At 33.3% G+C, this 27,919-nt stretch overlaps 5 protein-coding genes and 1 pseudogene across 8 annotated transcripts in view; 4 read left to right on the forward strand and 2 right to left on the reverse strand.

Annotated features, from left to right (window-relative positions):
- LOC105428301 (CD151 antigen) overlaps positions 1-2,286 on the forward strand; it is a 100,446-nt gene extending 98,160 nt beyond the window's left edge. Inside the window, exon 7 of the mRNA XM_089080958.1 lies at positions 55-2,286. Coding sequence (XP_088937084.1) covers positions 55-201 — 147 coding nt within the window. The 3' untranslated portion in view covers positions 202-2,286. The remainder of the gene's footprint in view (positions 1-54) is intronic.
- LOC105428334 (uncharacterized) lies at positions 1,385-5,874 on the reverse strand. The gene is made up of 6 exons (XM_089080957.1): positions 5,182-5,874; positions 4,398-4,749; positions 3,835-4,166; positions 3,068-3,186; positions 2,796-2,976; positions 1,385-2,685 (listed from the first exon to the last, which is right to left on the reverse strand). Exons 1-6 carry the CDS (start codon positions 5,404-5,406, stop codon positions 2,506-2,508), a joined length of 1,389 nt encoding a protein of 462 aa, XP_088937083.1. The 5' UTR covers positions 5,407-5,874; the 3' UTR covers positions 1,385-2,505.
- A 1,460-nt stretch (positions 5,875-7,334) lies between these two features.
- On the reverse strand, positions 7,335-11,833 carry ZnT49B (solute carrier family 30 member 9). 4 transcript variants are annotated; one of them, XM_089080956.1, is made up of 12 exons: positions 11,459-11,833; positions 11,191-11,363; positions 10,852-11,127; positions 10,603-10,789; positions 10,425-10,507; positions 10,093-10,216; positions 9,887-10,025; positions 9,487-9,810; positions 9,189-9,401; positions 8,976-9,110; positions 8,786-8,899; positions 7,335-7,620 (listed from the first exon to the last, which is right to left on the reverse strand). In XM_089080956.1, the coding sequence occupies exons 2-12, from the start codon at positions 11,321-11,323 to the stop codon at positions 7,576-7,578; spliced, it is 1,773 nt and encodes a 590-aa protein (XP_088937082.1). In that variant the 5' UTR covers positions 11,324-11,363; positions 11,459-11,833; the 3' UTR covers positions 7,335-7,575. The 4 variants fall into 4 exon arrangements, with proteins under 4 accessions (XP_088937082.1, XP_011638831.2, XP_011638832.2 ...); XM_011640529.2 differs by having other exon boundaries at positions 10,852-11,363; positions 11,498-11,833; XM_011640530.2 differs by having other exon boundaries at positions 10,852-11,363; positions 11,564-11,832.
- A 2,307-nt stretch (positions 11,834-14,140) lies between these two features.
- Positions 14,141-16,185, forward strand: LOC148935774 (uncharacterized; annotated as a pseudogene).
- Positions 16,186-16,290: 105 nt separating this feature from the next.
- On the forward strand, positions 16,291-22,765 carry LOC105428299 (recQ-like DNA helicase Blm). The gene is given in 14 exon segments (XM_089081339.1): positions 16,291-17,271; positions 17,418-17,538; positions 17,668-18,330; positions 18,423-19,015; positions 19,017-19,156; positions 19,450-19,619; positions 19,783-20,004; positions 20,126-20,487; positions 20,636-20,905; positions 20,907-21,231; positions 21,322-21,472; positions 21,592-21,776; positions 21,916-22,246; positions 22,324-22,765. Coding segments are annotated over 14 exon segments (3,780 nt in total). The 5' UTR covers positions 16,291-17,188; the 3' UTR covers positions 22,488-22,765.
- Positions 22,766-23,431: 666 nt separating this feature from the next.
- On the forward strand, positions 23,432-25,049 carry LOC105428297 (protein YIPF1). Its single transcript, XM_011640523.3, has 4 exons — positions 23,432-23,753; positions 23,852-24,234; positions 24,317-24,497; positions 24,623-25,049. The coding sequence occupies exons 1-4, from the start codon at positions 23,552-23,554 to the stop codon at positions 24,823-24,825; spliced, it is 969 nt and encodes a 322-aa protein (XP_011638825.2). The 5' UTR covers positions 23,432-23,551; the 3' UTR covers positions 24,826-25,049.
- The last annotated feature ends 2,870 nt before the right edge of the window (positions 25,050-27,919 follow it).

Here is a 27,919-nt window from a genome sequence, read left to right on the forward strand (position 1 = left end):
CCCTTTAATAAAATAGCGCAGTTTCCATACATCGATAAATCTCTGTCATTTCAGGGCTGCATTTACAAGTTCCTGGAGACGACGAAAGACCACTTGATAATCTTGGGCGCCGTCGGGCTCGGCCTGTCCGTTCTCGAGCTCTTCGGCATCGTTCTCGGCTCCTGCCTTTACATAAAGCTCAGACATGACTTTGACGACTGAGAATTACTTCAATGCCCCGAGGGCAACAACAACGGCCAGTCGTGGTGCAGATACATGCAGAATAATCCAGAGACCGTTTGATCGTCGGAGTAGGGGCGGGAGGACGCGCGATTACAGCCGCGGGATCGTTTGGATGAAAGGGAACCATCCTCGGCCGTGGTCCCTCGTTTGCCACTCCTCCCCCCCCAACACGTTCGGAAAGGTACCAACAAGTGAAAACGGAGGTAGCGATAAAAAAAAGCGGCGCCGATCGTTTCCTCGCTTCCCGCGAGTATTGCGCAAATTACGCGATTACAGACAATCGAAGAGGGAAGTGAAGGTTCAAAGGTAAAAACGCATAAATTGTAAAATAAAATATTATATATTCATCTTTTTGGATCGTGATCCAAAGGAAGCAAAAAAGTGATCATCGAATATTTGTGCAACGGAGTTTGGTTTAAAACTCGTGCGCATTGCCGACGATATTCAATATCAAGTCCTCTCAAAGATGGTGCCATTATGAAATGAATGCAAAAAGAAAAAAGAAGAAGAAATCTGAAACGTATCACGGAGATATTGCTTCTGAAATCGATCGGTTTTGTTCTTCGTCTCCGTGTCCCCGTAATGATTTATCTCGCAATGATACCGTCTTTGTCGTTTAGTTTCGAAATTTCTACGAGCTTGCGGCGATGCCGACGGGTTTTAAATCCGGCTTGGTGCCTTCTCGAACGGCGTTTTCCATGCAAGAAATTACAAAGACGTGAAAACGAGTTTTGATAAGCGAGCGTGGACGCATTTGCGGTACGCAGGACCATTATAAATTATCTCGAGTATGTATCTAAGGTATCTTTCCCGATCAGCGCAGCTGATCCCGAACTCGACGGACGCTGCACGACTAGCCGAAACTGTAGTTCTCGCTATTAATGGTGTTTGAATATTTTCTGTGGTATTTTCCCCCGAACGAGCCTGGATCCTTTTTTATAACGCATCGTCAGCCCGTTGACGTTAATTACACACAAACTCCAATCTCCTCCGTCGAGCGTAATATTTTACAAACTCGGCGAAATTTCGCACGCGCGAAAGCGCTGACCCCACTCGATACTGCCATTGCAAATTTGCACAAATTATTCAATCTAAGTACCGATAGTGTCGTAGCTAGAGCCATGACGGAGAAAAAAAAATTTTTTCGCGTTGAAGGAAAAGCCGCACCGTCCGACTTTTTCCGTGCGATAAAAAAAAGATCTGATTAGTCGAATAATGTCAATTTCCCTGCGATCGGATCGCGCGTCATCGGGTTTAGTTGCATCTCTCTTTTTTTTTTTTCTTCTTGGCTCGCGCACCGCGTCAATGGATAAATTATCAGAAAAGAAACACGCCGAAGAAACACGATGACGGATCGATCTGCATCCGGCAGCGAAGACAAGGCGAAAATCGACTCGAACATCGGATAGAACTGTAAACAGTGCCTTGATGATATTGTTAAGCTCAGAGTTATTTTAGAGTACGCATTAAAAAAAAAAAAGAAAAGAAAAAGAAGAAAAGACATCGTGACGGTGTAAATTGTTAAAGAGGAATCAGCGGAAAAGAGAGATAAGGAGAGACTTTAGCGTGTAACAAATTTCACAAACACACAAGCAGCATGTATATATCCGTTGCTTCGCAAATGAGTACAAGCCTTTGCACATTATTTATAATAACGAACGCTTTCTCCGCGTCAAAAATCGGGAGCGCGTCGCTCAAATTGGCAATTGCGAACTGACAGAAATTTTCACCGATCTGACGATTGTCTTTCTCTTCGCATCTCTCTCTCTCTCTTGTGTCTCGCGCGCAGTTACAAGTTTTGATATATAAAATTTATTTCACACGGTTGACGATCGATCGATTACAGCTTCGCAATTGCGGATTCCAACGACGTTCTCGCGCACGAAAAAGTCCAAACATATTTTACTACTGTACCGTTGCGTCATATGTTATTTTAATCTTAACATTATTGTCCTCTCTTTGCTATTATGTATACATATATTATATCGAGTAGCGGCTAGGCAAACTTTATACATATTGTACATATCAAACGCTATTCTGTTACGAATAAATGTTTAAATCGTATTTCCCCCCCCTCCCCCTCTCGAAACCATTGGTCCCCGAAAGTATCAACCGGACTATGTCCGGAATGAATCGGCAGGTAAGTAGCCAATAAAAAAGTGAATAATTACGCTCTAAAATATTTGCAATTTGGTAGTATTTAGTCTGACACACGTAGTGAACACACGAAGGAGTTTCGTATGTGTTTGTTTTGTTTCGACGCTGAAACTCGTTCTTCGAATGTCATCTCGGAGATTCCACGTTGCTCGCATATTGCACCATCGATTCGAGGTGCGTCAATAGCATATTGTCCCGCGTTCCAAGAGCAACGAACAACCAGGCGAAAACTGCGAGGAGGTCTTTCGATATCGTTATCTTCTGCCAGCTGTTTAGCTCCTCTATAAAAGTTTCCTGCATCGTATTCTGAAAAGATTGTTTTTACGTGTAAGCACAAATAAAAACATCTTATCGTGACTGTCTTGCTGCTTGCTGCTTGCTGAAAGTGTTGTTTTATTAAGTTATGATATTCTTACGTTCGACCACAAGGTTTCGTTGATATCATGATAATGCAGTAAAGCTAATTGATCTTCCACCTTTAACGATGCTTGATGGAGTCCAAACGTTGCCAAATAAAGCGAAATGGCGATCGAGGTCTTCGCGTGACCCGTACAAATCTCGCGCAAGTGATCCATATCAAGTCGCGCCAGGTCGAATCTGAAATCACCAATATTCCCTGAAGTTTATGATATCTAAACACGAATATGTTAAATGTCATGACGATCTTCTTTTTTTAAATAAAACGTACTTATCGAAGATGGAGATGACGCAGAGAGCGATTAAAAAGGAGAATACGTTTGTATATATCTCAGAAAAAATCGAGTAATTCAACATAAATTCCATCGAAGTGTTAAAGAAGACATGGATCTGCAATCACAAATCAAATATTTAAAATTAAACATTTTTTATAATTATTCTATAATTAAAAGTTTTAAAATTATCACAAAATTTGCGTTAAGGCTCCTGAGTACTCAACTAAGAACTCCGTGTCGACGGCGAAAAATAGAAGCTCATTCATTCTTATTTAGCTTATCCTTGTCCTTGTTCATCTTTATACAAGTGATGTGCGGACAACGAAAGTTTTTATTGCAGCTATTTTCGTTATTATATTCTTAGACTTGTTCCGTACTTACTAATCGTAAAAATGGACGGCAGCTCCAAAATTATCTTTGGACATTGTACATGTAAAAGCATTTTTTTTTTCTTTTCCTCTTTCAACAGCTATCAAATCATGTGTTTTCTGCCTGAACAGGCTACATTTCATGTGCCTTTTACAGCTATTTATTGACTTGACTCGGGAAGAGAAAGGATAGCAGCCGTCCATTTTCACAAGTGTCTTAAAACCATCAGGTTTATTATTTTAGTCAAATATTTTTTTATTTGCAAAATTAGTGCAATAAACTTTATGTCATTTCTCGCCTATGATATCACGATTTCGATATAGCCGCGGTGACCACTCAGGAGGATTTAAATCGAGACATACTTGTTTGCGAAAATCGCGAAAAAAATGTTTACCATTATGGAATGGAAAAGTGCCATCCCGCCCAAGAGACCCTGATAAACGAGTCCTGTGCACTTCCAAAATTTCTGGGCCGTGATTGCCACCTCTATGAGCGTGTACGTTTGAGTCTCTACGGAATCGCGGCCTCCTATACCTTTTGTTGCACGTGTCGTATCATTTCCCAAAGCACGTCTCGATCCGCCAATTTTCACGGCGCTAAAGCCGCTCCTGCCTTGAATGTAAATTGTGTCCGCAGTCAATTCCGGAAGCGGCACAGGCTCCTCGTATTTCGTGCGCGCATTTTCTTGAGCTTTCTTCAAGATCTCGGTGATGGGCACATCCTCCGCTTGCATGGAAAATTATTAATTTACATTTAAGTTACATTTCATTCCCTCACCTCGCGGACCAATCGAGATAATTTCCCTAACGCGATTGTAACTTTCTTAAAACGCGATTAAAACATTTATCTCTCCTCGATCGAATGTTCTCGATCGAGTTTGTTTTAAAAAATTTAAATTCGCTGGAATTCTTCTCGACGACGAAATATGTCGCGCGAAGGATTTATTTCTTTCTTTACCTCGGGAAACATTCCTTCTTCTCTTTCGTGATTTATCAGCGCAGCTGTCTTCCCTATCGCTGCAGCGTTTCACGGAAGATCCGGTATCCGCTCGATCGTGATCGTGATCGTGATCGTGATCCGCCGTGCGAGGCCGCGTTCCGAACTTTCGTCTTTCAGTACTGCGTTTACTGCGTTTCCTTCTCCTTCCCTCGAGAGATCTCGACGTGATTCTTTCCTCGCTCGCGTGAGTTTCGGAGTGACGCGCTTTTCCACGAGCGTGCGACTCGGCTTTGCGTGACTTATCATTGCTCTTAACATCCGGTGACTCGGTCTCCGTGTCGTCGGTGTTATCTCGCTCCCGTGGAAGACTCTGAGACGTCGAATGAGCTTAATGATAGTGCATTCTTTATATATATATATATATATATGTAAATAATTGTCCGGTGACCCTCAATCTGACTCGGTGAATAGTGAACGTTCGACAAGTAAAACGCTAACAAGGAGGTTGATCAAGTTAATGGTTAATTAGATCAATACGCCGCGCCGCGGCGCGTTATTGTATTTCGACGGATGAATAAAATACATACTGCCACAGAATTAATCATTAATTTGTGTTTTTAATTGAATATTAACCGTATATATAATGAATAATTGCAAAACAGTTGCAATTTGTAATTCATGATTTGTAATTCGTGTCTGTAATTAAATGACTACCACAACACGATTAATTACACGAATGAAATAGAAATGCTTTAGAACTGCGTTTCAGTTTTAACTTTTTTGTCGCACAAACGATACTGACTGTTTTAATCTCTCGGCTGTAGGGTCGGCTTGAATCTTCCGAGCTGGTCCATCGTTTCTGCGACGGCGTGCTGCTGCGTTTCACATAGCTGTCATTATTTTCCAAAGTGCGAACAGAAGCTTCATCCTCGCTGTCATTCTGTTGGAGCGATTCGACGTTCGCCGTAGATCTTCGTTCACGAGAAGCTCGACTTCCACGTGTCATTTTAGAATAAAGCGAACGCATCAATCGTCCTATCGATTTACGTTATCATCACGCGACTAATTTCCGAGCGCAGGTCTTATGAATATTTTTTTACATTTATTTGCATAAAATGAAACTATCGGTTGTATTGTAAAAAAAATCCTCTGAGCAATTCGACTTCACAGCGAGTCATCACAAAAGCCGACTGTTGCCCAGAACTGTCACGAAACGAGATGCCCATAGTAACGGTTTGTTGTGATTACAAACTCTGTGGCGACCAGTTTAATCTATATTCACCCCGTTTTTAATTAACTTAAAGTTCAAAGTGATGAATCAAATAGAGAGTTTAGATGAAAATTTTGAATATTTAGATGTATAGTAAATTTAATATCTATTTTTGTTAATTAGATGTGTGATTTGTTGAACAACTGAAATTTCAGTTAAGAAGCAGATTCACGTGAAAAATATTTCGACATTCAAAATATTGATTAGCAATGGTAGGTACTTGATTAAAGTAATACTAGTTTGAAATTATATTTTTTTTAAATCAATATCGACAACTTATTGAAAATTTAAAAATATAATTAATAATTATTATTTATAAGCAAAAAATCTGTACGTACACGTAATATATCACGAATAATATATAATATTTTTAAATGTATAATTTTTTTAATACATAAAGTATAATTTTTAAAAATATAAAATATGTATTGATGATTATGAGACACTATTTAAAATTCCAATTTTTTTTTAATTTCCAATTAGAATTATGATTTCGAGAATATGATTTCGAATATGTTTTTGAATTAAGAAAATTAAGAATCTTGAAAATCGATCCTGGATTTCTCAAAAGAGCATCTTGAAAATATAATCGATAATAAAGTTGCATTTTAATATATTATAATTATACACATTATAATATATTATATATTATATATATTCCAATTATAATTTCGAGAATTCAATATCAAATAAAAAATTTTGAAAATTGACAGAAATTGACAGAATATAATTGGTAAGAAAGTCGCATTATCTAAAATTCTAGGGATTTTCCTAAGTTTTAAGAAATGAAGAAGAAAATTATAACAATCCGGAATTTTAAATCTCAAAAATTGATAGAATATTAAGAGAACATTGTTAAAATTGCGGCAAAATTTAAAATATTTTCTGAAGTTTCAAAAATTGCGATTCTGATAACTCCGATTTTGAATCTTAAAAATCAGGAACTTCAAAAATTGACAAAATATTAGGAAAATATAATTTATAAGGAAATTGCATTATCTAAAAGTCTAGTGAATTTTGCAACTTCTACGAAATGCGAAATTCCAACAATTCCAAAGTTCGAAAATCGAAATATTAAAACAACATAATAAATAAAAAGGATATTAAAATTCCAAGAATTTCAAAAAATGGTTTCATTCATGAAAACTGCAAATATTTAATTTTTTGATGATATAGGAATATAATTTGAAACAAAGTAGAAAAAATCCATATACCATTTAACCATATAACCATTTTGATTTCAAAAATTAGAATTTTATTTATTTTATTTACATTATAATAAATTTTTATATTATCAGAAAACTTATAAACATATTAATTTATTGTGATATACTTTACGAAATAATTAACGATTTCATTTTTGTATCGTCTTCTCTTTATTTTAATGCATTTCTATTAACAACAATAACTTTATTAATTGTGTTGTTGTGAGACTAAAATAATAAAAAATTACAAGATACCAGATTTAAAATAATAATAAATATTTTTAATAAATATTGCAATCAATAATATAAATAGCTATGTATATTTCAAAAGGTTATATAAATTAGAAGATACTTTCATAAATTGTTTCATAAAAAATAGATACTTCATCTCACAGTTTTTCTTTTTTCAACTATATAAATACGTTTTATATTATAAATTATAATGATATTTGTCATTTATAAAACATAAAACATACAATATATATAAGAAATCTCTTTTATGATTTATTATACTGAATGATACGTAAAATCTCCACAACAGCAATAGACGACATACATAAAATCTTTACAAAAATTAATATTTTTCTAATCCTAAATAAAATAACTTGTATACGATAGAAGCATATTTTCCTAATTAATTATATTAAAATTTCTTATATTATTGAAATAATAATTCACATCCAGTTTTATTTAGCTTAAGAAATTATATCAATAATTTTCTTTAAAGAATTTCTAAATCACAATGTCGTATTTCTGGATGGTTTTTCTGAAAAAAAAAAAGATGATCAAAACATGTTATTAAAAATTTTACATAAAACTCTAAATTTATATATAACATGTATAATTATTACATGAAACAATGTATCAGGTCGTTCATTAAATTCTGCGGTTTTTTTGCCCTAAATAGAAATACAAATTTCTTATACTTAAACTTGTACTTAAATTTATTCAATCGAGAATTCATCTTAATCGACCACCTTCCGCCAACGTTCTGAAAGAGACATAATGCCGAGTCGTTAGAAGTCGCGCGACTTCCGCGCGAAAAAGTTCTCCAAGTACGTTCGCTATCATCTACTGAATCAAAGCCTGTCGAGATTGTTTTAGAGTGATCGGAACAAGTGGTAATCCAAGATGTGGAGAGTACAGTGAGTGCATGATTTCCCAGCCAAAAAAAGTTTCAATTTTATCAAAGCAGTGTATAGTTGGCGTTATCATGGTGGAAGACGACGCTCTTCCTGTTCGCCAATTTCGATTGCTTCTCCGCCATTATCCGCTTCAATTTATTCAGCTGAACACAATACTTGTTGACATCGATAATCTGACCATTGGAAGCAATTCGAAGTACAGGATGCCTTGCCCATCATACACTCAGCATTACTTTCTTCGAATGCAAATCCGCTTTGATAACCGATTGCGACAACTCACGAGCTCGTGAGGGATCCAAACATCCGCCTTCTTCGTCACTCTAAGTCATTTTAATCGCTACGCAACAGTTATATGAGGGATGTCGAAGCGCTCAGCGATCTCCCGCATCGTCAAGTACCGGTCAACTCTGATTGCGGTCATTTGGTTGTCGTCAGTGATGGACGACTGGAGCGGGCAGCATTGGAGGTTTACATCTCCAGAACAAAAGCGCACAAATCAACGCTGGCAAGTATACACCACATTACACGCTGTGAGTCGGTCACTTTTACTCTTTTCCGAAGAAAAACAGCAAAATATGCCGAAAATATACCTTTTGAAAATGTACCTTTCTCCATTTTCAACGAATAGCGCGTACACAAAACATCCAAACATAATAAAGTCTCTGGCGAAATGTCTGTCAAAGGGTATGCGGTTCGGGCGACGCGTACTATTTTTTTATTGAACAACTACCACTTATCGAAAAAAATCGCAGAACTTAATAAACGACCTAATATCATTTTATCTACCTTCAGTTTTAATTCTATTCTGTCAATTTCTCCACCAAGCATGTCTACAATATTTTCCCCATGTTTCAATAAAAATGCCTCTAACTCATCAATATTTTTCATATTTTTCACTTCCTACAAAAATATTTGATTCTTATTATTTATAATTTTCAATAAAAATATGTAATAAGTATGTATAATATATATATACCTCCAACATTACAATAAGATCATGTTTATCAAGGTAAGATCTTGTGAGTTCACGTCCGTCAAAATCCAATTCGGCTTTATATCTGACTAAATTATTACCCATGTCGATGCCTTTCACATCGTGAATTGCACGGACCTGAAAAACTTTGAATATAAGAAAATATCTAAAAAAAAGAATTAAAATATTAATAGTTGATTCTAAGAATGACATTACCATTATATCTGCTTCTAATTCAGCATTAATTTTATCGAGATTCTCTTGAGATATACTCCTTCCTATAAGTGCAGCGACATTCGAGTATATTATAAAAGATGCTACTCCACCGAGCAAACCGCCAACCAAAAGCGAACCGATAGCGTCAAACATTGAATTTTCTAAATATGAAGTCAAGCCCATACATCCAGCTGCGACAATAACTCCAAGTACCTAAAAATGACATCAGAGTTTATCTGAATGCATAAAAAAAAAAAAAAAATAAAAAAAAAACAAGAAAAGGAAAAATGACACTTACAGCCGCAAAGTCTTCCATGAGAACAACATTTACAGATGGATCTTGTCCTTCCAAAACGAAATGTTTCAAACTTTCTTTCTTTTCTTCTGCACCTTTCTTTATAGAATGCAATGCTATCATTAGAGTCGCTCCTTCAGACAACAGAGATCCGCCCAGGACAAAATACGCCCAAAAAAGAGAATCTAGTGGCGCAGGAAAAAGAAGACCATGAATTCCGTGATAGACGGAAAGACCAGTACCAACGCAAAAAATCCCTACGCCCGATATCAAGGAGGAAACGTACTTCATATTTGTGTAACCATACGGATGATCAGGATTAGGGTTCTGCAAATTTGTACAAAACAGATGAAGAATAGGCTGAAATATTTTCTAAAATTATTTGCATTGAATATTTATCTACCTGCACGGATTTATGAATGCCGTATGCTAAAATCAGTTGATTAAAGGTGTCTGCTGCAGAGTGTATGCACTCAGAAAACATACTATGTGAACCAGTATATAGCCAAGCAATTAATTTACACAAGAAATTACTAGCATTTCTGAAAAGCAAGAAATTAATCGAAAATATTCACATAATTACATAATACACATATATTCAATACATACATAGCAATCGCAGTTAACACTACTTTGCCAGATCTTCCGAAAAGACCTTCCTTCTGAATTATCTCAGTCTTGCTGCCAATTTCCCGTCTGTAATCCCTCAATCTTCGTTTAACCGTAAAAACATCTATGATAAAAAGCTTGTGTTTCAATCTATATACCAATTATTATTTTACCAAAAGGATGTTTCTATCAGATTATCAGAATATATGTAAATAATCCTATAAGATAGACAATCTCTGAGCACAGATATTCTTTGTCTTGAGGAAATATTCTCATAGAAACAAATACTTTGAATTAAATAGATAAATAAAAGTATGTGTATTTATATTTACTTTGCTGATAAATCTTCCGCTCAACTTCTTTCTTTAAAAGCTCCTTTAGCAGAGCTTCTTTGGAACCCCAAACTTCTAAAGCTCTATAAAAATCGAGAACTTTAATTTAATTGCATTTTATATAATAACACGTATATAAGTATACAATAAATTTATTAAATTGATTAAATTCTCTTACTTAGCCTCGACGTCTTTTCTCCAGTAAACTGTGATAGGTGGTTCTAATTCATACGGGGAACGTCTCTTTGTTTTTGGTAAAGACTCCAGATCAGAGGGTTTTAATAAAAAATCTGACATAGCTCTCACAGGCGTAATGAAATTACGTTCCAAAGATGTCGATTTATTAACTTTGTCTTTCTTCTTTGCTATAAATGTCATAAGATTAATATTTTATATTAAGAATTTAAATTGGTACTTATCATTGTACCTTTTTTAGACATAACGTCATCTTTCGATGGCTCTTTGAATTCTGCAGACTGCTTCTCAGCAAGCTTTGTTGCCGTTTGTCCCTTTCCATCTTCCTTCTCATTAGAAATTACTGGTTCTATGTCTAACACTCTCTCTTTTAATTTACCTAACTTCTCTTCATTTAATTCTATTATTCTCTGCTGAACATCCTCAGCTAGTTTCTTGTCAGACTTGTCCTTTGCATCGTCAGACAAAAACCTTGCTATACAAGTCCATGTGCAATCCTCGTGTCTGCCTATCTTTTTGTTAGTAAAGATCTTTTGAGAATTCAAAAAGGTATATGCTTTGTATCGCGTACCATATTTGGGCACTACTAAAATACTGGCATGTCTTCTAATCAATCCAATCTGGAATATACACAATTGATCGACATGGTAGCGGCATATCACGTTTCGAACAAAGTTCGCGAGATTATGGGGCCGATGCAACATTCTTGCTCTCTCTACACTTTCCTGGCGTACATCACATAACCTATAAAAAAAATTAATCGATTATAAAAAATACTGCCCTGATAAAAAAAATTCTTGATAATCATAACGAATAATGTATAACGTAAATGATATCACGTTCAGAAATTGTTTGAATTCGATTCAATAGATAGATACAGTGTATTTGTTCAAACATGCTCGTTGTGAAAACATTCATCCTTTCTGCCTGTCGAGATAACTCACTAATAATAAATGCATTGTTAAGTGACAGCTGCAAGATATTATATTGTTATTGTTCGACAGTGGACAGTTATAAACTGAGCGAACTGAACAAACTCGCTCGTCCTAAATCCAATGACAACGTCCAATGTCAATAATCACATTCGTTCGTGCTTCGTGCACGGACGATGAAAAAACAGAGGGAGGTGTGCAATGAATGATCAAAGGAGCCGATATCAAGATCCAAACATCAAGCAGTGACTTTAAAATTGTAATTTTGTTTCTATTCCTGCAATGAACTGTACTAAAATTTCTTTTCTCGCTCCTTTACCTTACCAAACATATATTTATTTCATTTTAAGTACAAGTGTACACTAGTTCAAATCACAGAGAACCGGAGAGAAGCCTGAGGCTGGTGTTCCATGGCGCGGAAATCCACAGCGGAACGGAACGCGCGAACCAATCACAGCAAAAGAACGAACAGAATAAACGAGTTTTCTTTTGATTCTTTCGCTGTGATTGGTTCGCGCGTTCCGTTCCGTTCCGCTGTGGATTTTCGCGCCATGGGACACCAGCCTGAGAGCCATGGGTAATGATGCACGATTTTGTGGTTCTCTTCCGTGCTATAATATATTTCATGATGTAAATAAATATATATGGATACTAATTATTATGAATTAATGAAATGGCCCAGAAACTTGGATAAGAATGAAACTTGATGTATCAAATTTCAATTTTACATTTTCTTTTGTGTTTACATTTTTCTTTTGCGAAAAATACAATACAATAAAAACTTACAAAGTAGTGATCGATTATTTTATCGAGTACATTTTAAAGTGTTGATGCTTCATGATAGTCGGCGAGAAAATGAGATGTACTTTCGGGATGAGGAAGGCTTGCAGTTAATTGCTGTAAGAATATTGCAACCCTGAGAAGATTACGACTCGAACGCTTATCTCATTTTCAATAGAGCTTTACTATTAACAAACAAATTATTATTAACAAACAAATTTAACAAAAATAATTAAGATCGAATCAAATCGGTGTGCCGTGAATAATTAATTACAAGTATGACATGTTATCGCGGTTTAACGAGTCTAAGAGAAGATTCTGACAATAATAACGTTTTAGATATGATTGTACGGTACATTTAATTTTTCTACTCAGCTTGTTTCTTGATAGTAAAGTTAGAAATGTAGCGTATAATCAGCAAAATCAACAGCATCTCTGGAAATACAACTGTAATCAACAATTTGTCTCGTAATTTTCTATTTACTGGCATTTTCATAATTCAAATGTATATATTAATGAGTGAATAGACCATTAATTCTGTTATGAATACATTATTTTATATGTATATTTTACATATCGAGTCTCTCTTTTTCCTTTTTATCAATTATCTTGTTAGGTTACGTTACCTTGAATTACATAAAATTGTATTTTTTTCGATCTGGTGCGCATAAATGGCGAAAAAAATTTGTTTAAATAGCATATGAATGATATAAGATAATATACAATTACGTGCGATAATACTGCAGTGAGTCATCGTACGTCATACTTGTGTGTATGGCTTCGTTATCATTATTCTTATGATAGTTATACTTGTCATATGGATACTGCTTATACTTTGACAATTAATGAATATTATAACATTAAAGTCTTATAATATTATTAGTTTTGAAAAAGACACAAGTATATTTGTCGAAGCACCATCTGGACATCACACATATACATATATACAGAAAAAACAAAAGGAATATTGTACTTTGATCGCTTTGTGTATTTTCAATCAAAAAAGAATACTTCCTTCGTTCTCGTTATTGAAAATGTTTTCTAGTTACGCAATGAGAAATCTGAGAAATCGATGTAACACTCTTGTTAGTCTCGATCAGGTCGGCTGATGTAAAAGAAATGACTGCCAATGATTTTTAATATTAATATAATAATAATATATTAATAATATATTTATTATAACATAATTTTAATATGTTTCATACATAATAATTTTCATTATTTTCCATTCATTTTACATTGTATAAATAATATTGATTTATTAAATGTTTATTAAATATTTATTTTATATTCATTATTCATTTGCAATAATGATTAATGACAGAGAAAATATTTATTTAATGTTCATTTTACACTTTCACGTACATTTTACAAAAAAATTCTTTTTCGATAATTCAAAAAGCATTTTATAAAAGCATACATTTTGATTTCTACACAGTTAAATCGAAATTTTTTTTTTGAAAAAATTAAGTTCTTTCTTTTTCTTCTTTTCATAATTTCACTCTCATAAGTTTCATTCAAGTTCAATTTCATAAGTTCATTCTCGAACAATACAGATGGACGCGGCAAAGTTCTAATATTTCTTGTAAACAATCTTACAGGATAGAATAAAAGATACAATATTATAAATTTTAAACCATGTAACGAAATAATGATGAAGTGGTGTCTTGTAAATGACAGCCTACAAAATTAGTCTCTTCGAGATAAAAGTAAGTAAGAAACAGATTTGACAGTGCAATTTCGTTTAGGTCTACGTAAAAATTAATTTAGGAAATAATATTTCTGAGAGACATATTTGTATTTGCTATTGAAAAACTCTTTGATTTTATTGCAAGTTCTTTTTTTTTTTAATTTCTCTCTATTGTCTGGGATAAATATTAAATAAATATTAAATAACGTTAAAAAAGTATTTTTTAAATCATTTTAAGAAATATTTTTCAAACATTAAGAACATATTTTTTCAAAAATTAAAATAAGTGTTTTTTAAACATTAAAATAATGTTTCGTCAAATGCTAAAATAAATATTTTTTTAATAAGAAAAGGACATTTATAAAGGACCATTATTTTTAATGCTTTTAAAAACGTTTTTAAAAATATATTTGAATGTTTTAAAAATATTTTTAAAATCATTTTTTTCTGCTGATTGAGTAATAACGTATTAATTATAGTTTCACATTGAAAACGTGAACACGATACGATTGTAACATCAGCAACAAGTCAAATCTCAGAAATGTTTTACGTATGTTATTTGCAAGTTATATGAAAATCATGTCGTAAATATGAAAAGATATGATACAGAATTATATCCATTGTCTAATCGGTGTTCCGACGAACAGCAATTTATAGAAAAATTAGTCAATGAGGATTCTCATTTAAACAGCAATATATAAATGGTGATATCGCAAAAACATTGTCTAAACATTGCTGAATGCGAAAACATAATAACATCGATCGATAAATATGAAAAACGTTTCTGTGTCTACAATTGTGTCTACGTTTCTGTGTCTACAATTGTGTCTACGTTTCTGTGTCTACAATTGAAAAAGTTGAGATAGAAGGAAATGAGAATTGTGAGGATGATAAGACGATTTATTGATTATAAGGAAACGCGACAAATCTTTCCAAAATAAGAATTTTCTTTTTTTTCTGGATTTTTTTCCTGATTCGCGCGTACGTTCGCTATTATTAAGAATATTAAGAATATGTTTTGATTATTAAGAATATGTTTTGATGTTACATTTCTAAATCAGAAAATATCTATTTTATCTAATATTTCAAAAAATTGCTGAATTAAATCTTTGATATATTGATATATCTATGTAAAACAAAATAAATAGAGGCAAAAATAAGAATCGCATGTGTGATTGAATTTTACTATATGACAACGTGATTTTTATTTCCATAATTAAACTACTATAATTGTATATTTTATTTCAAGCTTTTTTTTTAGTAGATTTCTATAAATTTTTCTCTCTGTCTTTGGACGCAGCAAATTAAATCGATTATCCTGTATCGCTTCTTTTTTAATTAATCTTGTAAACGTCAACGGGATCGTAGGAAGAAAGACATATCGTACATATTATGCTTTGGAAATACTCATCACATCTTTGGAAGAGTATATTTAAATCGACAAAAGGATCGTCAAAAGATTAAAACGATCGTCATGCAAGAAAACGAATGTTCTCTTTACTCGATGCATTGATTTCTTCTTGTCTTCATTAGTCCCTCTGCAATCGGCTGTTGGAGAAGTATATGGACAACCATGGATCGTCATGCAAAATTGTGAGTAGTAAAAAAGTAATGGGAGGGAAGAGTCAGTTGAAATAATTTGGAGAATATAATATGCGAAACAAAGCTGAAATAGCTTTATACTCGATAATTAAGCTACCTTATACAGCTTAACAGTTGAATCGTCTAAGATCAGAACTATTCGTTCAATTATTAGCGATTGACAATTAAAAAATGAAAAACGAATGAATCGAATGAAATGTAAAAAAGAAAACTTTATTATGCGTGCGCGTGTCATTCAAGAAAATTTTTACCACAGATTTCCCAGTTGGTTCTGTTTTGTATTTTGATGCTATTTTGCACGTAACATATATGATTTTTCAAAGATCAATTTCACAACATGTTCATCACCAGGTAGATTAAATTAAATTCGCGAAAATGACTACTACTTTATCGGGCATTACGAATTCTTTATACTTACTTACCTTTGGTCTTGCATCGCACATTGGCGGGATTATCATTGATAATTATTTATTTGCGCATATATAATAAGTTTACATTTGTGATATTCGTTTTTATTCGTCGACAATAGATCTAAGCTATGCAATAAAAAAAAAAAACGAAACATTTTGGATCAAATTTGATAGTTTATATTAGTTAATTTGTTAATAAGCAGTTTATTTGTCGTATGTAATTTGTGTTTCGTGCGATATCTCTTTGTAGAATAACAATATCTTTGATATGTTGCGTTCAACCGTTGCAACCGTTATCAACCCTCAATGATTACTATCGTCGATATACCGAGTTGCATTTTTCAATTTCCTACTAGACATACATGTAAACGTAGAATGTGGAATGCGGCTCCACGGAATGTAGATGCCACATTCGCTCTCATGGTGAGTTAAAAATTGAATAATCTGGTTTTTTATCTTGAATCTTGAAAAGATAATATCTTCGGCGTGTCAAATCCACAAATACTACCATTGTGATTTTACGCGAGCCAGCAAGTTGTGAGTACTCGAAATTATTGGATTTCATTAATGGCTGAATCGAATCAAGTTCTAAGTAGGTAGCTCAATTGAATTTGGATACGAGTTGCATAACAAAAGTGATTTTATTTTTTTTTTTCTACGTGTTTTACGAGTAGAGATATTAAGAATCAAAGTCCAATTCGGATTTTCACTAAGAAATGTTATCGTCGTCGCCCTTGTACGGTTGTAAAATATAGTGATAAGATTATTTGCGATGTTCTGAGGATAACACTCATTTTATAATTGTGAGTATATAAACGCAACGTTTATATTAAAAGAGGAAGATTGGAAAGCCTATTAGAACAGTGAACGCACGCAGTTAATTATCGAGCATTAATTATCTAGCATTTTAAGTTATTAAATGTAAATATTTTTTTTTAACCTTCATGTCGTATGATTACATGATATTGCATGATATGTGTATTATATCAATTCTGTATGTGCAACATATTTATTGAGCTATTTTTAAAGAAATAAAATTTATGTATCTACACATGCGCGAAGGATAATAGTTTTAATAACGACGTATTCAAATAAAGATACTTTCTGCAAATTGTTTATAATTATCTAAACTTATGTGCTAATGATGCCAAAAAAATGGTGTTTGGTCAAAAGGATAATCAATCTGCAATAGTGGGATTTTTTACGAAAACAAATCAAAACAATAATCTGCAGATCAGGTAAGAACAATTTATTTAACTTTACAAAAGTGTCCCAGACAAGATATATGAATCTTAATATATATGAATTTTTTTAATATATATGATTACCATCTTGTATTTTATTAATACTTTTTCAAGTATCTTAAGGAATAATTATTTTTTAGTACCTCAGAATCAGTGACATGTGAGAAAGCTGATTTAAATAATGAATTATCAAATAATTCATGTTTTAATAAACAAGAAAGAATAGCTGAAGACTTGTCAACAACAGATGTCATAAATCTTGTAAGATTATAATAGTATTTGATAAAAAAATAGTAATTAATACTATTTTTAGTTCATATATAAGTCATGTAAAATACTTATAATTTATTACAAAATAACTAATAATTATTATGATATTTTAAACTGCAGGATGATTCAGATAGTTCAGATACATGCGAAAAGCTGAAGACATGTCCAAAGACACTTAGTTACACAATGACGTCACATCACGTTAAAGGTTCAATAGAGAGAAAAGAAATATCTGAAAAAAAATCGGATCTTTCAAATTTATCACAAAAGAGTGGTGATTATGTAAAAAGTTCTGAGTCTTTTAACAGTGAGGAAGATAAGAAATATATTCTTAAAAAATATTTACATCAAATAAAAAAAATAGAATATCCAAATGAAATATCAGTAGAAAAAAGTGGAAGGAAACAAACTATTGTTCCACAAACTAATTATTACAATAAATGTGATAATAAATATTTGCCTTCTACCAGTACATCATTAGAAGAAAACAAAGAAAAATTTAACGAGATCAATGACATAATACCTAAAAACACAGAAAATAAACATTTAGGGACTCCTAAAAAACGTAATATAATATCTAACAAACAAGAAAAAAATACTATAATTTCAGATTCTCTAATTCAAACCGATAGCTCTAATTCAAAATGCAATAGCCATGGATTACCAAGAGGAAATTGGCTTGGTCCTGATGTTAACTTGAATTTGAAAGATTTAGGTTTAAATAAACTGCTAGGTTCGTGGATTGAATTTGTTCAAAAGAAATCAGTAATGTCTACAATACCCGTAAGTTTTTTTTTTTATAAATTGATATATTTACATATACGTGCATGCGTGCATATGTGTGGGAATACTTATTTCCTTTTTATTGTACTTAGGTTACAAAAGATAAGTTGCTTGAAAGGCACAAAGATTTACAAGAACTTCAAATTAAAGTTCTCGACAAATTTTGTATTGCACTTGAGTTGATTCCATTACCAGTACTGGAACAATTCCCGAAGTTTGATTCAAACTCTTTCAAAAAGTTGCAAAGCTTGCTTCGACATATAAAAGCTAAATTACGTTTAATACAAACAAAATTATCAAAGTTACAAGAGGAAGAAAATACTATTTCTGAGTCTCTAGAAACATCTAGATCCACATCATCAAAATCAATTGAAATACCAATTTCATGTGTGTCTGAAAGTCGTCTGACGAATAACTATGACACTTTTGACACACCAAGTACCTTAGTATCTGAGATGGACTTTCATCAAGAGATAGCAAATATAATAGAATCATCGTATACAAACACAAAGGAAAGCGATAATAACTTGGAAGCTATATCAGTATTTAAACAACCTGAAGCCATAGTTCCAAGTAAAAAGAGCACTTTTCAATTAAAAATTCCTGCAATTCAATTAAAAAGACCTGTTAGAACAGTATTAGGTACTGAAATAGCAAAAATGTGGGAGATGAATCAAAAAATACCTAACAATGAATTCCTCACTAGATTCTAAATGCGTTTCCATAAAGGATACGTTTAACTGCAATATTAAGACATCACTAAGCAATGAAAAAAATATATTTATGCAAAATTCAAATAACAAGATTAATATAAATAAATCTCAAGGTAAAACAAATAAATCATTAGTTTTATTTCTTCAAAATTAATGAAAAATATATTTTATATCTGTCACACATCTAATGCTAATATTGAAACCTTGACACAAGAATTGGAACAATTTCCAGTTTTAGAAAAAAATTGCAATATAAACGATTTTATAAGTATCTTAAAGTTTATACGTATAGCTTTATTTTGTGTGTGTGTGTGTGTGTGTGTGTGTGTGTGTGTGTGTGTGTGTGTGTGTGTGTGTGTGTGTGTTGCGTTGATAATATCATGGCTCATTTTAATTTCATCTATAGATTGGCCTCAGAATAATATGACGCAGAATAAGCAATACAATGATAAAACAAAATTAAAATCTGAAAAAGATAGTATGGAATATGAAAAATTCACTGGTAATTATAAAAACGATGGTGTTAGTGGAGAATTTGATGGCATAACATATCCACATTCGCAAGAAATGTTAAAGGTACATAAAATATATTTGGTAATTTATTCTATTTGTGCTAAGCAAATATAATGCTATTATAACAAGTAATTCAAATATATATATGTCCGTGCACACATACATTCGAATTAAACCAATGTGAATACATAATATTGTACATTAATCACATATTTTTTTATTTTAGATATTTCGGCAAAGATTTGGTTTATATACTTTTAGACCAAGTCAATTGCAAGCTATTAATGCAACACTTTTGGGATTTGATTGTTTTGTTTTAATGCCAACTGGAGGCGGAAAGTCTCTTTGTTATCAATTGCCTGCACTTTTAAGTACTGGCTTAACAGTCATTATCTCACCATTAAAAAGTCTTATTTTAGATCAAGTTCAGAAACTTGACTCCCTTGATGTAAGAGAAAATTTTATTAGATACGGAAATAAAGGAGAAACAACATAATATAAAAAAAGTATATGTTATATCGCTTTATATTATCTATTCATATCATACAGTCTTGATTTTAAATTTATAGATTCCTGTGGCTCATTTATCCAGTTCTATAACAGATAGTCAAGCGGAAGCGATATATAGAGAACTTTTCAAAAAGGAACCTGCTCTCAAGATATTATATGTAACGCCAGAGAAAATTTCCGCCTCGCAAAAATTCTGTAACGCTCTAACTATATTACACGAGAGAAAATTATTGGCGAGATTTGTTATCGATGAAGCACATTGCGTTAGTCAATGGGGTCACGATTTTAGACCAGACTATAAGAAGCTAAGATGTCTGAGGGACAATTACCCTAAAGTTCCAACAATGGCATTAACCGCAACGGCTACACCGCGTGTCAGAACAGATATTTTGCATCAGTTGGGTCTAACTAATCCAAAATGGTATGTTTAGTATATATGTATGTATATATATATGTATATATGTACATATATATATATATATATATATACACATTTGATATAATTGTTTGCATGACTTTTATTCGTTTGCGTAGAACCGAGAGAATCGATCAGTGATTACAATTTTTAGGTTCATGTCGAGTTTCAATAGACCCAATTTGAGATATAGCATAATCTCGAAGAAGCGAAGAAATTGCTTCGACGAAGTCGTGACTATGATAATGACAAAATTTAAAAACACTTGCGGTATCGTATATTGTTTCTCGCGTAAAGAGTGCGACAATTATGCTGCGCATATGAAGAAAAATGGTATTAAAGCGTTGAGTTATCATGTAGGCCTCACGGACAGTTATAGAGATAACTGTCAAAAAAAATGGATATCTGACAAAGTATTTATTATTTTATATTATTAATATATTTGCGCCAAAGTCCATAGAGGGCTATTATCAAGAAAGTGGCCGTGCTAGTCGGGATGGTGAAATAGCAGATTGTATTTTATTTTATCATTACGCAGATATGCATAGGATCCGAAGAATGTTAAAGTTGGATAATTCAAATCCACAAGTCGTTGATACACACATGGATAATTTATCTACAATGGTACAATTTTGTGAAAATACTATAGATTGTCGTAGATCGTTGCAGCTTAATTATTTTGGAGAGAGCTTTGATAGACAACAGTGTATCTCGAGTGAAATAACCGCGTGTGATAATTGCAGATGCAAGGTATGTCATATAAATTAGACAGATAATTATTTCAGCAAAAATAAGTAAAGTTGTTGTCTAAATGAAATTGTTAATAATTAATAATTTTAGGGAGAGATTACAAAGTTAGACGTTACCGAAGATGCAAAAGAGATTATAAAAGCTGTACGAGATATTAATAATGAAAAGAAATGCAAACTTACAATAGTATTCTTAATAAATATTTTTAAAGGCTGTGCTCTGAAAAATATTAGAGAATCAGGTTTATACTTGTCATTATATATAACAATAATACAAAAAAATAAAAAAAAAACGGAAAGATTTAGAATATTTTATATCATATTTAATGTATAATGTAGTACAACAAGAATTTTTTCGTAGATCTTACAAAACATCCTTTATATGGTCGCGGTAAATCATGGAATAAGAGTGACATAGCACGTCTTTTGCACCATATGGTATTACAAAAATATTTAGAAGAAAATATGTATATTAATAATGAAATTGCTTGCACATATGTAAAAATTGGGCCAAAGGCAAACGAACTTATGACAAAGGATGTAAAGGTATCTTTATTCATACAACCAGAATGTAATATATTGAATAAGTTTACAATACATCTTGGATATTTTAATATCCAAGTATGTACATATTAGCATGTAGAAAATTTTCTTTACTTGTCATCTTTTATTATCTTTTGAATAGATACAAATTCCAATAAGACAATCGAATAAATCTACAAGTGGTGCGGCCGCAATTTCAACAGTTACAAAAGAAATCGATGGTATAAAAGAATTACAAGATCGTTGTTACGCCGAGTTAATGACAGTAATAAGAGCAATCGCTGGTGCACTTGATGTTTCCGTTTCTTCTATCATGAATATGGCAGCTGTCAAAGTTATGAGCGAGCGTTTACCGGAAACTGCAGAAGCCATGTTACAAATACCACATGTCACTAAAGCTAATTTTATTAAATACGGCAAAACTCTTTTGAATGTTACGCAAAAATATGCGGCAGAAAAAAAGAAAAAAATTAGTACGATACTTATACAACTTGCATATACAATGATATAAAATAATACTTTGTGTAATTGATTATTCCATTATTTTCAGGATTGTTAAATAAAAATAAGCACAATAGTGTTAATAATACCTGGGTTGGCAATAATTCCAACTATTCTTACAGTAGTGATAGTACTAGTAATTTTGGCAAAAAACGGAAGATTGGCAACAGTAACAGTACTAATAAAAGATATAAACAAAGTACCTCGAGGTAATGAAAAAGAAAAATATGCGTGTGCTTACATGACCGTGTACCTCTTTATATATATATATATATATTTACATATTATTATAATAATTATTTTTATTATAAATTTATATATATTTATATATATATTTATATGTAAAACTAATATAATTATGTGTCAAGAGATTCTCATAGTAAAATCATATTACGTTTATATTATCTAAGTAATCTGAATATCTAAATATATATGTAAAATAATAAATATGTATAATTACAAAATTTTTATAATAAAATCTTTTTTGAGATATTTACATATAATAATTCAATTATAAATACATTACTCAATCAAATTAAATATATTTTATATCTTTTACAGCACTTGATTATTTCGAATAGTGAATACTGGCTTATCATATACTATATAAAATAATAAATTCTAGAAAGATTAGCAAAGATTGGATGTGGCTGTGTGAGCTGATCTTTTTATTTTGATACGAATCTAATCTTGTATTGTTTTGTGATAAAGACGGACGATACGGACACGACTGTCCGTCTTTATCGCTCTTGCGTCTAGCACAGAAGAGAACCACAAAATCGTACTCATTACCTACCGAATAAGAGGCCTGTTCTTTTTGGCTGAACTAGTCGTACACTAGTTTCTATCTTTCTTTTTTGCACTGGAAGAAGAAAGATAAACTCTGAACTAGTGCAGCCAGTTCAGTTAAAAAGAACAGATCCAAGCTAAAACGCGGCCATGACTACTCTCAGGCTTCTCTTTGATATCTAAATTGTTCTCTGCATCTCTAATATGAAACAGAAATACATAATTGTAACGTTGTAAAAAGAAAGAAGACGGAAGAGAAATGAAAAATCGAAAAATACTTAGATACAAAGAACAAACAACATAATGATGAACAATCATAATCGATGCGCATGCTCCAAATATTCCCGTGCTCACGATTGGTGGCGGTTCATGCTAGGTTCATGCTAGCTTCATGACGGCAATTGTATATACGTTACGTATACATATCCTTGCAATGTGTACATGGCACTTGTCAAATCGGAGGTGAAGAGGAACGTCACACCGAAACCATGGAGGGTGGTCAATCAAAAGACACGGATACGCAGTTTATATCCTTCCACGATTTCCCATCGATGAGTCATGCCGGCAACACCGAGGGACAGCTGGGAAGTTCCGGAACTTCCACCCAGCCGCCCTTTAATAACCTCCCAAATGACTCTACGGGTATCGGCATGATAGAAGATCTGCAGGGAATGCCTGACAGAACCGAAGGTTTGCAGTCTTAATTTCTCCGAGAATCCCTCCCTTTTTATTTTCCGTCGACAGACAAGTATCATTGTATTCTAAGACAAGACCGCATTGTTTATCAGGTACTCCTCGTAGCTTCTGGACAATCGAATATTATCAAAAATTTTTCAACGTCAACACGAATGATGTCTTGGAGAGACTCAAACGATCCATGATACCACATGGTAGCGACAATTATCTTATAACACACATAAGGCCGAATCCAGATTTATATGGACCCTTCTGGATATGTGTCACTTTGATATTCTGCATTGCGATCAGTGGAAACATGGCAGACTATTTGCAGACCATTAATTCTGACAAGTATCACTGGAAATACAACTTCCACGTCGTGTCATATGCGGCTACTTGTATATTTTTATATGCATGGTTTCTACCATTAGTACTGTGGGGTGCATTAAAATGGACTAGTAGTTCAAGAAATACCGAAGAAGAATTGATTGAGGTTTGTTATCAAATATTTTTTATCGTTTCAATCTTATCTCCAATATTATTTATTATGCTTTCACGTAATCTTTGTTTTCCAGTCTTATGCTGTCCCAGGGCTCTTAGAACTTTTATGTCTGTATGGATATTCCTTAAGCATTTATATTCCAATTACTTTTCTGTGGACAATTCAAATTAACTGGTTGCAATGGAGTCTAGCCATATTAGCGACGTTTTTATCTGGAGGAGTTTTACTGAGATCATTGTTTCCTGTAATCACAGGTAAAAATCTCTAAAAGATATAGAAAATGCATAGAGAGAACAATTCAAGTGAAATAAGTTAATCTGAAAAATAAAAATTAATAGTGTCAAATGAAAGGAATAATTTTAATAATTTATTTTTACAGGGAGACATAGGATTATATACGTTGTTGTAATTCTGGGTATGCATCTGCTATTGGCAGCAGGATTTATATTATATTTTTTTCACGCGTCATCCAAGTTTACCGTAACAATCAAGAGTGAATTGGTGGCTTCCTCTACACAGGCCAATGTATTGCATAAACTAGCACAAAACAGTTCTATTATAGAGCCAACGTCGGCATCTTGAAATCTCCAGCTATGTATCTGGTAATTCATCTCCAAGACTATCGAATTGTCTATTCATTATGTGTATATCGAATTTTACTTGAAGGAATATTGTCCCTGATTTATATATCAATCAAAATATATACCGCACATGGCGCTAATCAATTTTCATGTAGAAAAATTGGTATTTATACTACAATTGTAAACTCTATAATAAGGTAAGAATAAAATGTATCCTGATCTTTAGACGTTTCTATGAAGACAAACCGATTTAATGGTCCCGCTAGGGCTAAGCATTTTGTTTTCAGAATAATGACGAGACCGATGAAGTATCTGGTTGATTTATTTCACAGCCCTACTGCAATATAGGGGCGCGTTACATCAACGCAACACACATATCATTTACAATCATACGAAATAATCTCCACGACGTTGTACATAATGCGTGATCGCGCGGTATTAGTACTTATAATACAATAGATTGTTATATTATTAATCGCACATAATTCATCAGTATCTTGCTCATTTACCAATGTGACAAAAGGCAACATTTATTTTGTAGTTGTTATCGTTAATGTTATTATCGTCGGTGTATTCGATATATATATATATATATATATATATATATATATATATATATATATATATATACACCATGACAATAGTAATTCACTCGCCGTTGCGGTGGAAATCGCGTGATCGCAAGACAATTCGTGTCGTCGGTATGCTGGTGAACGTATGCTGCCTTGAAGCAGCGATTCGGATTCGAATACCGCATTAAGCCTCGCTACCGAAAAGGAATTACAAAATTGAAGCTGCAGCTAAGAAAATTCTTCTCTCACCAATGATGCGCCACGAATTGATACTCTGCGAGGAAAGAATTTGACATAGCTCAAAAATTGATACTCTTTGAAAATCATATTCCTCGGAATATATCACCGACGGAAAATCGTCTCGATGGGACTCGCTTGCAAGCCTAGTCGATGTGAGCGTTGTATGCACATATAAAACACGAGAAAAACTCACGGGTAAAAGTCTAGAATTATGCGTCGAGCACCTGTCGAGTTAAGCTATATTCAATTGTACAAATCCTCAGATAAAATTTTTCTATTTTTTTTTTTTTTTTTTTTTTTTTTTTGTAAAGTGATCTATGTCTGTAATAATGGACAAGTTACATTTTATGAAGAGAAACCGGCCATTGATTGCGTCCAGATTAATTCTGAACAGCTAATGTCTATTTTTATCAATGTAGATTAACTTTAATCTCGGTTTATTTCATTTTTCTCTTTTCTTAATTCTAAGGATTAGAAAAAAGTAAAGAGTGAATTAAACCAAGATTAAAGTTAATCTAACATTGGTAGAAAAGAACATTTGCTTTTTCTAAAGAGTATGTATATTATATAGAATGTGTTACAGCTAACGTTACATGATCTAGCGAAAAAACATTTATCGTACATAGACCAAGAAAAATGGAATTTTGCGACTTGACAGGAGAGAATCAAATACACTTGGTATCCAAGCACACGCGATCTTTGCCGTTTTCCTTTCGCAAAATTATAATCACGGGGTGCTCGACGACGGGAGGCTGTAACACTGAAGGTGTTATTATAGTTAAGATGTTACACCGCTAGTGCTCACAACGACATTGGTCCGACGTATTTACTAGATATTGCAGTCACAGATTGCGAATAGGCAGGAACGATAATAATTAAGAAATCTATGACAGTCTGTAATATGTACCGAATTATCGTTTTCACATCTTTGCCCTACTGAAACGCCGTCGGCGTTACTCACGCTGGCCCTTCCTTCCCACCTTCCCATCTTATTGTGATCCCCATAATAATAATACATTTACAGTAGCGCGTGCTCGAGATGCATCAGCGAAATAACGCCGTCGTTTATTTACAATATAATATCACGCCGGGCGTCGTTATGATACACACCGCAATTGTTTCGTTCACTGCTCCGACGATGACGATCGCGCGTCGTGTGTCGTGTATATGAATCGTTAACGCGTCAACGTTATTACACATACACGTAATTAATATGTACCCTGGTTTTTAATCAATTGTTACAATATACGTATATAACAATACTCGCGAACAATACGCGCTTGTTTTACACAACGTCGGTAGAACGTCGGCGAACCGACGTCGCGATAAAACGAGCGGATCCTCCGCCAGCAAACTATACATTTACGCGGGCGTAGATATATCCTGCCAAACTCCTTCTTCTATTACAGTAATTTCAGATTGATTATTCAGTCGCGTGCTTAAGTTAATAATTACGTACTCATAGAGTCACAGTAGTGTAACAACGTACTGAACTTGAAACGCGAGGCTTCGCGGTAACGAAAAGGAGACGACGCACTGCGGCTGGTATTGTAGGATCTCAAAAAAAAAAAAAAAAAAACGCAGTCTCGCAACATTAAACCTCTATAATATAAAATGCAGTTTAACGAAATGTGATAGAAACTGTACAAATCGCGAAGTATCTCGTCACTCGTACTTTACTTCCTAGTTACTCTAGGATATATATATATATATATATTATTCCGAAAAAAAGACTTCCAATAGAGTTTCAAGTAATCAAATGTGAAACGATTTGCGGAACGATTTCATGTTCTTATCGCACGTAAAATCCGACACGTGTGTGTGTGTGTGTGTGTGTGTGTGTGTGTGTGTTCCAAGGCTCGGAAAGACATTTATAGCTTTTACAAAATTTCGAAAGTGCTGTGAACTTTCTCTGCTATTGCTCTTCCTGCTGCTACCGACTACACATTACGATTTGTTTTTATGCTAGTTTTACGCATACATCGATTTGACAACGTACAAAAAGCCTACGGATAAAAAGTATGCAGTAGACATGGGGAAAACATGCGATGAAGCAAAAAAGCTACTTTTTTTATCTCCTCGTCAAAGTTTTTTTTTTGGGTATCCTGATATGTTCTTCTTCCGCGTCGGGAAATACGGATTAAAGGCAAATTGCTTCGGGCGCAGCAACGTAGGAGCGCGACTTTTCTCTCCGGGTCGAGTAAAGGTTTTTGATTTTGCGAGATCGTGGGAGGCGTATTACAAAACAGAGACAATCCTCCGTCCGAGTAGTAATCTAATACA

Source organism: Pogonomyrmex barbatus, unplaced genomic scaffold (assembly GCF_055798465.1).
Source record: "Pogonomyrmex barbatus isolate J1 unplaced genomic scaffold, ASM5579846v1 scaffold4, whole genome shotgun sequence".
Taxonomy (NCBI): domain Eukaryota; kingdom Metazoa; phylum Arthropoda; class Insecta; order Hymenoptera; family Formicidae; genus Pogonomyrmex; species Pogonomyrmex barbatus.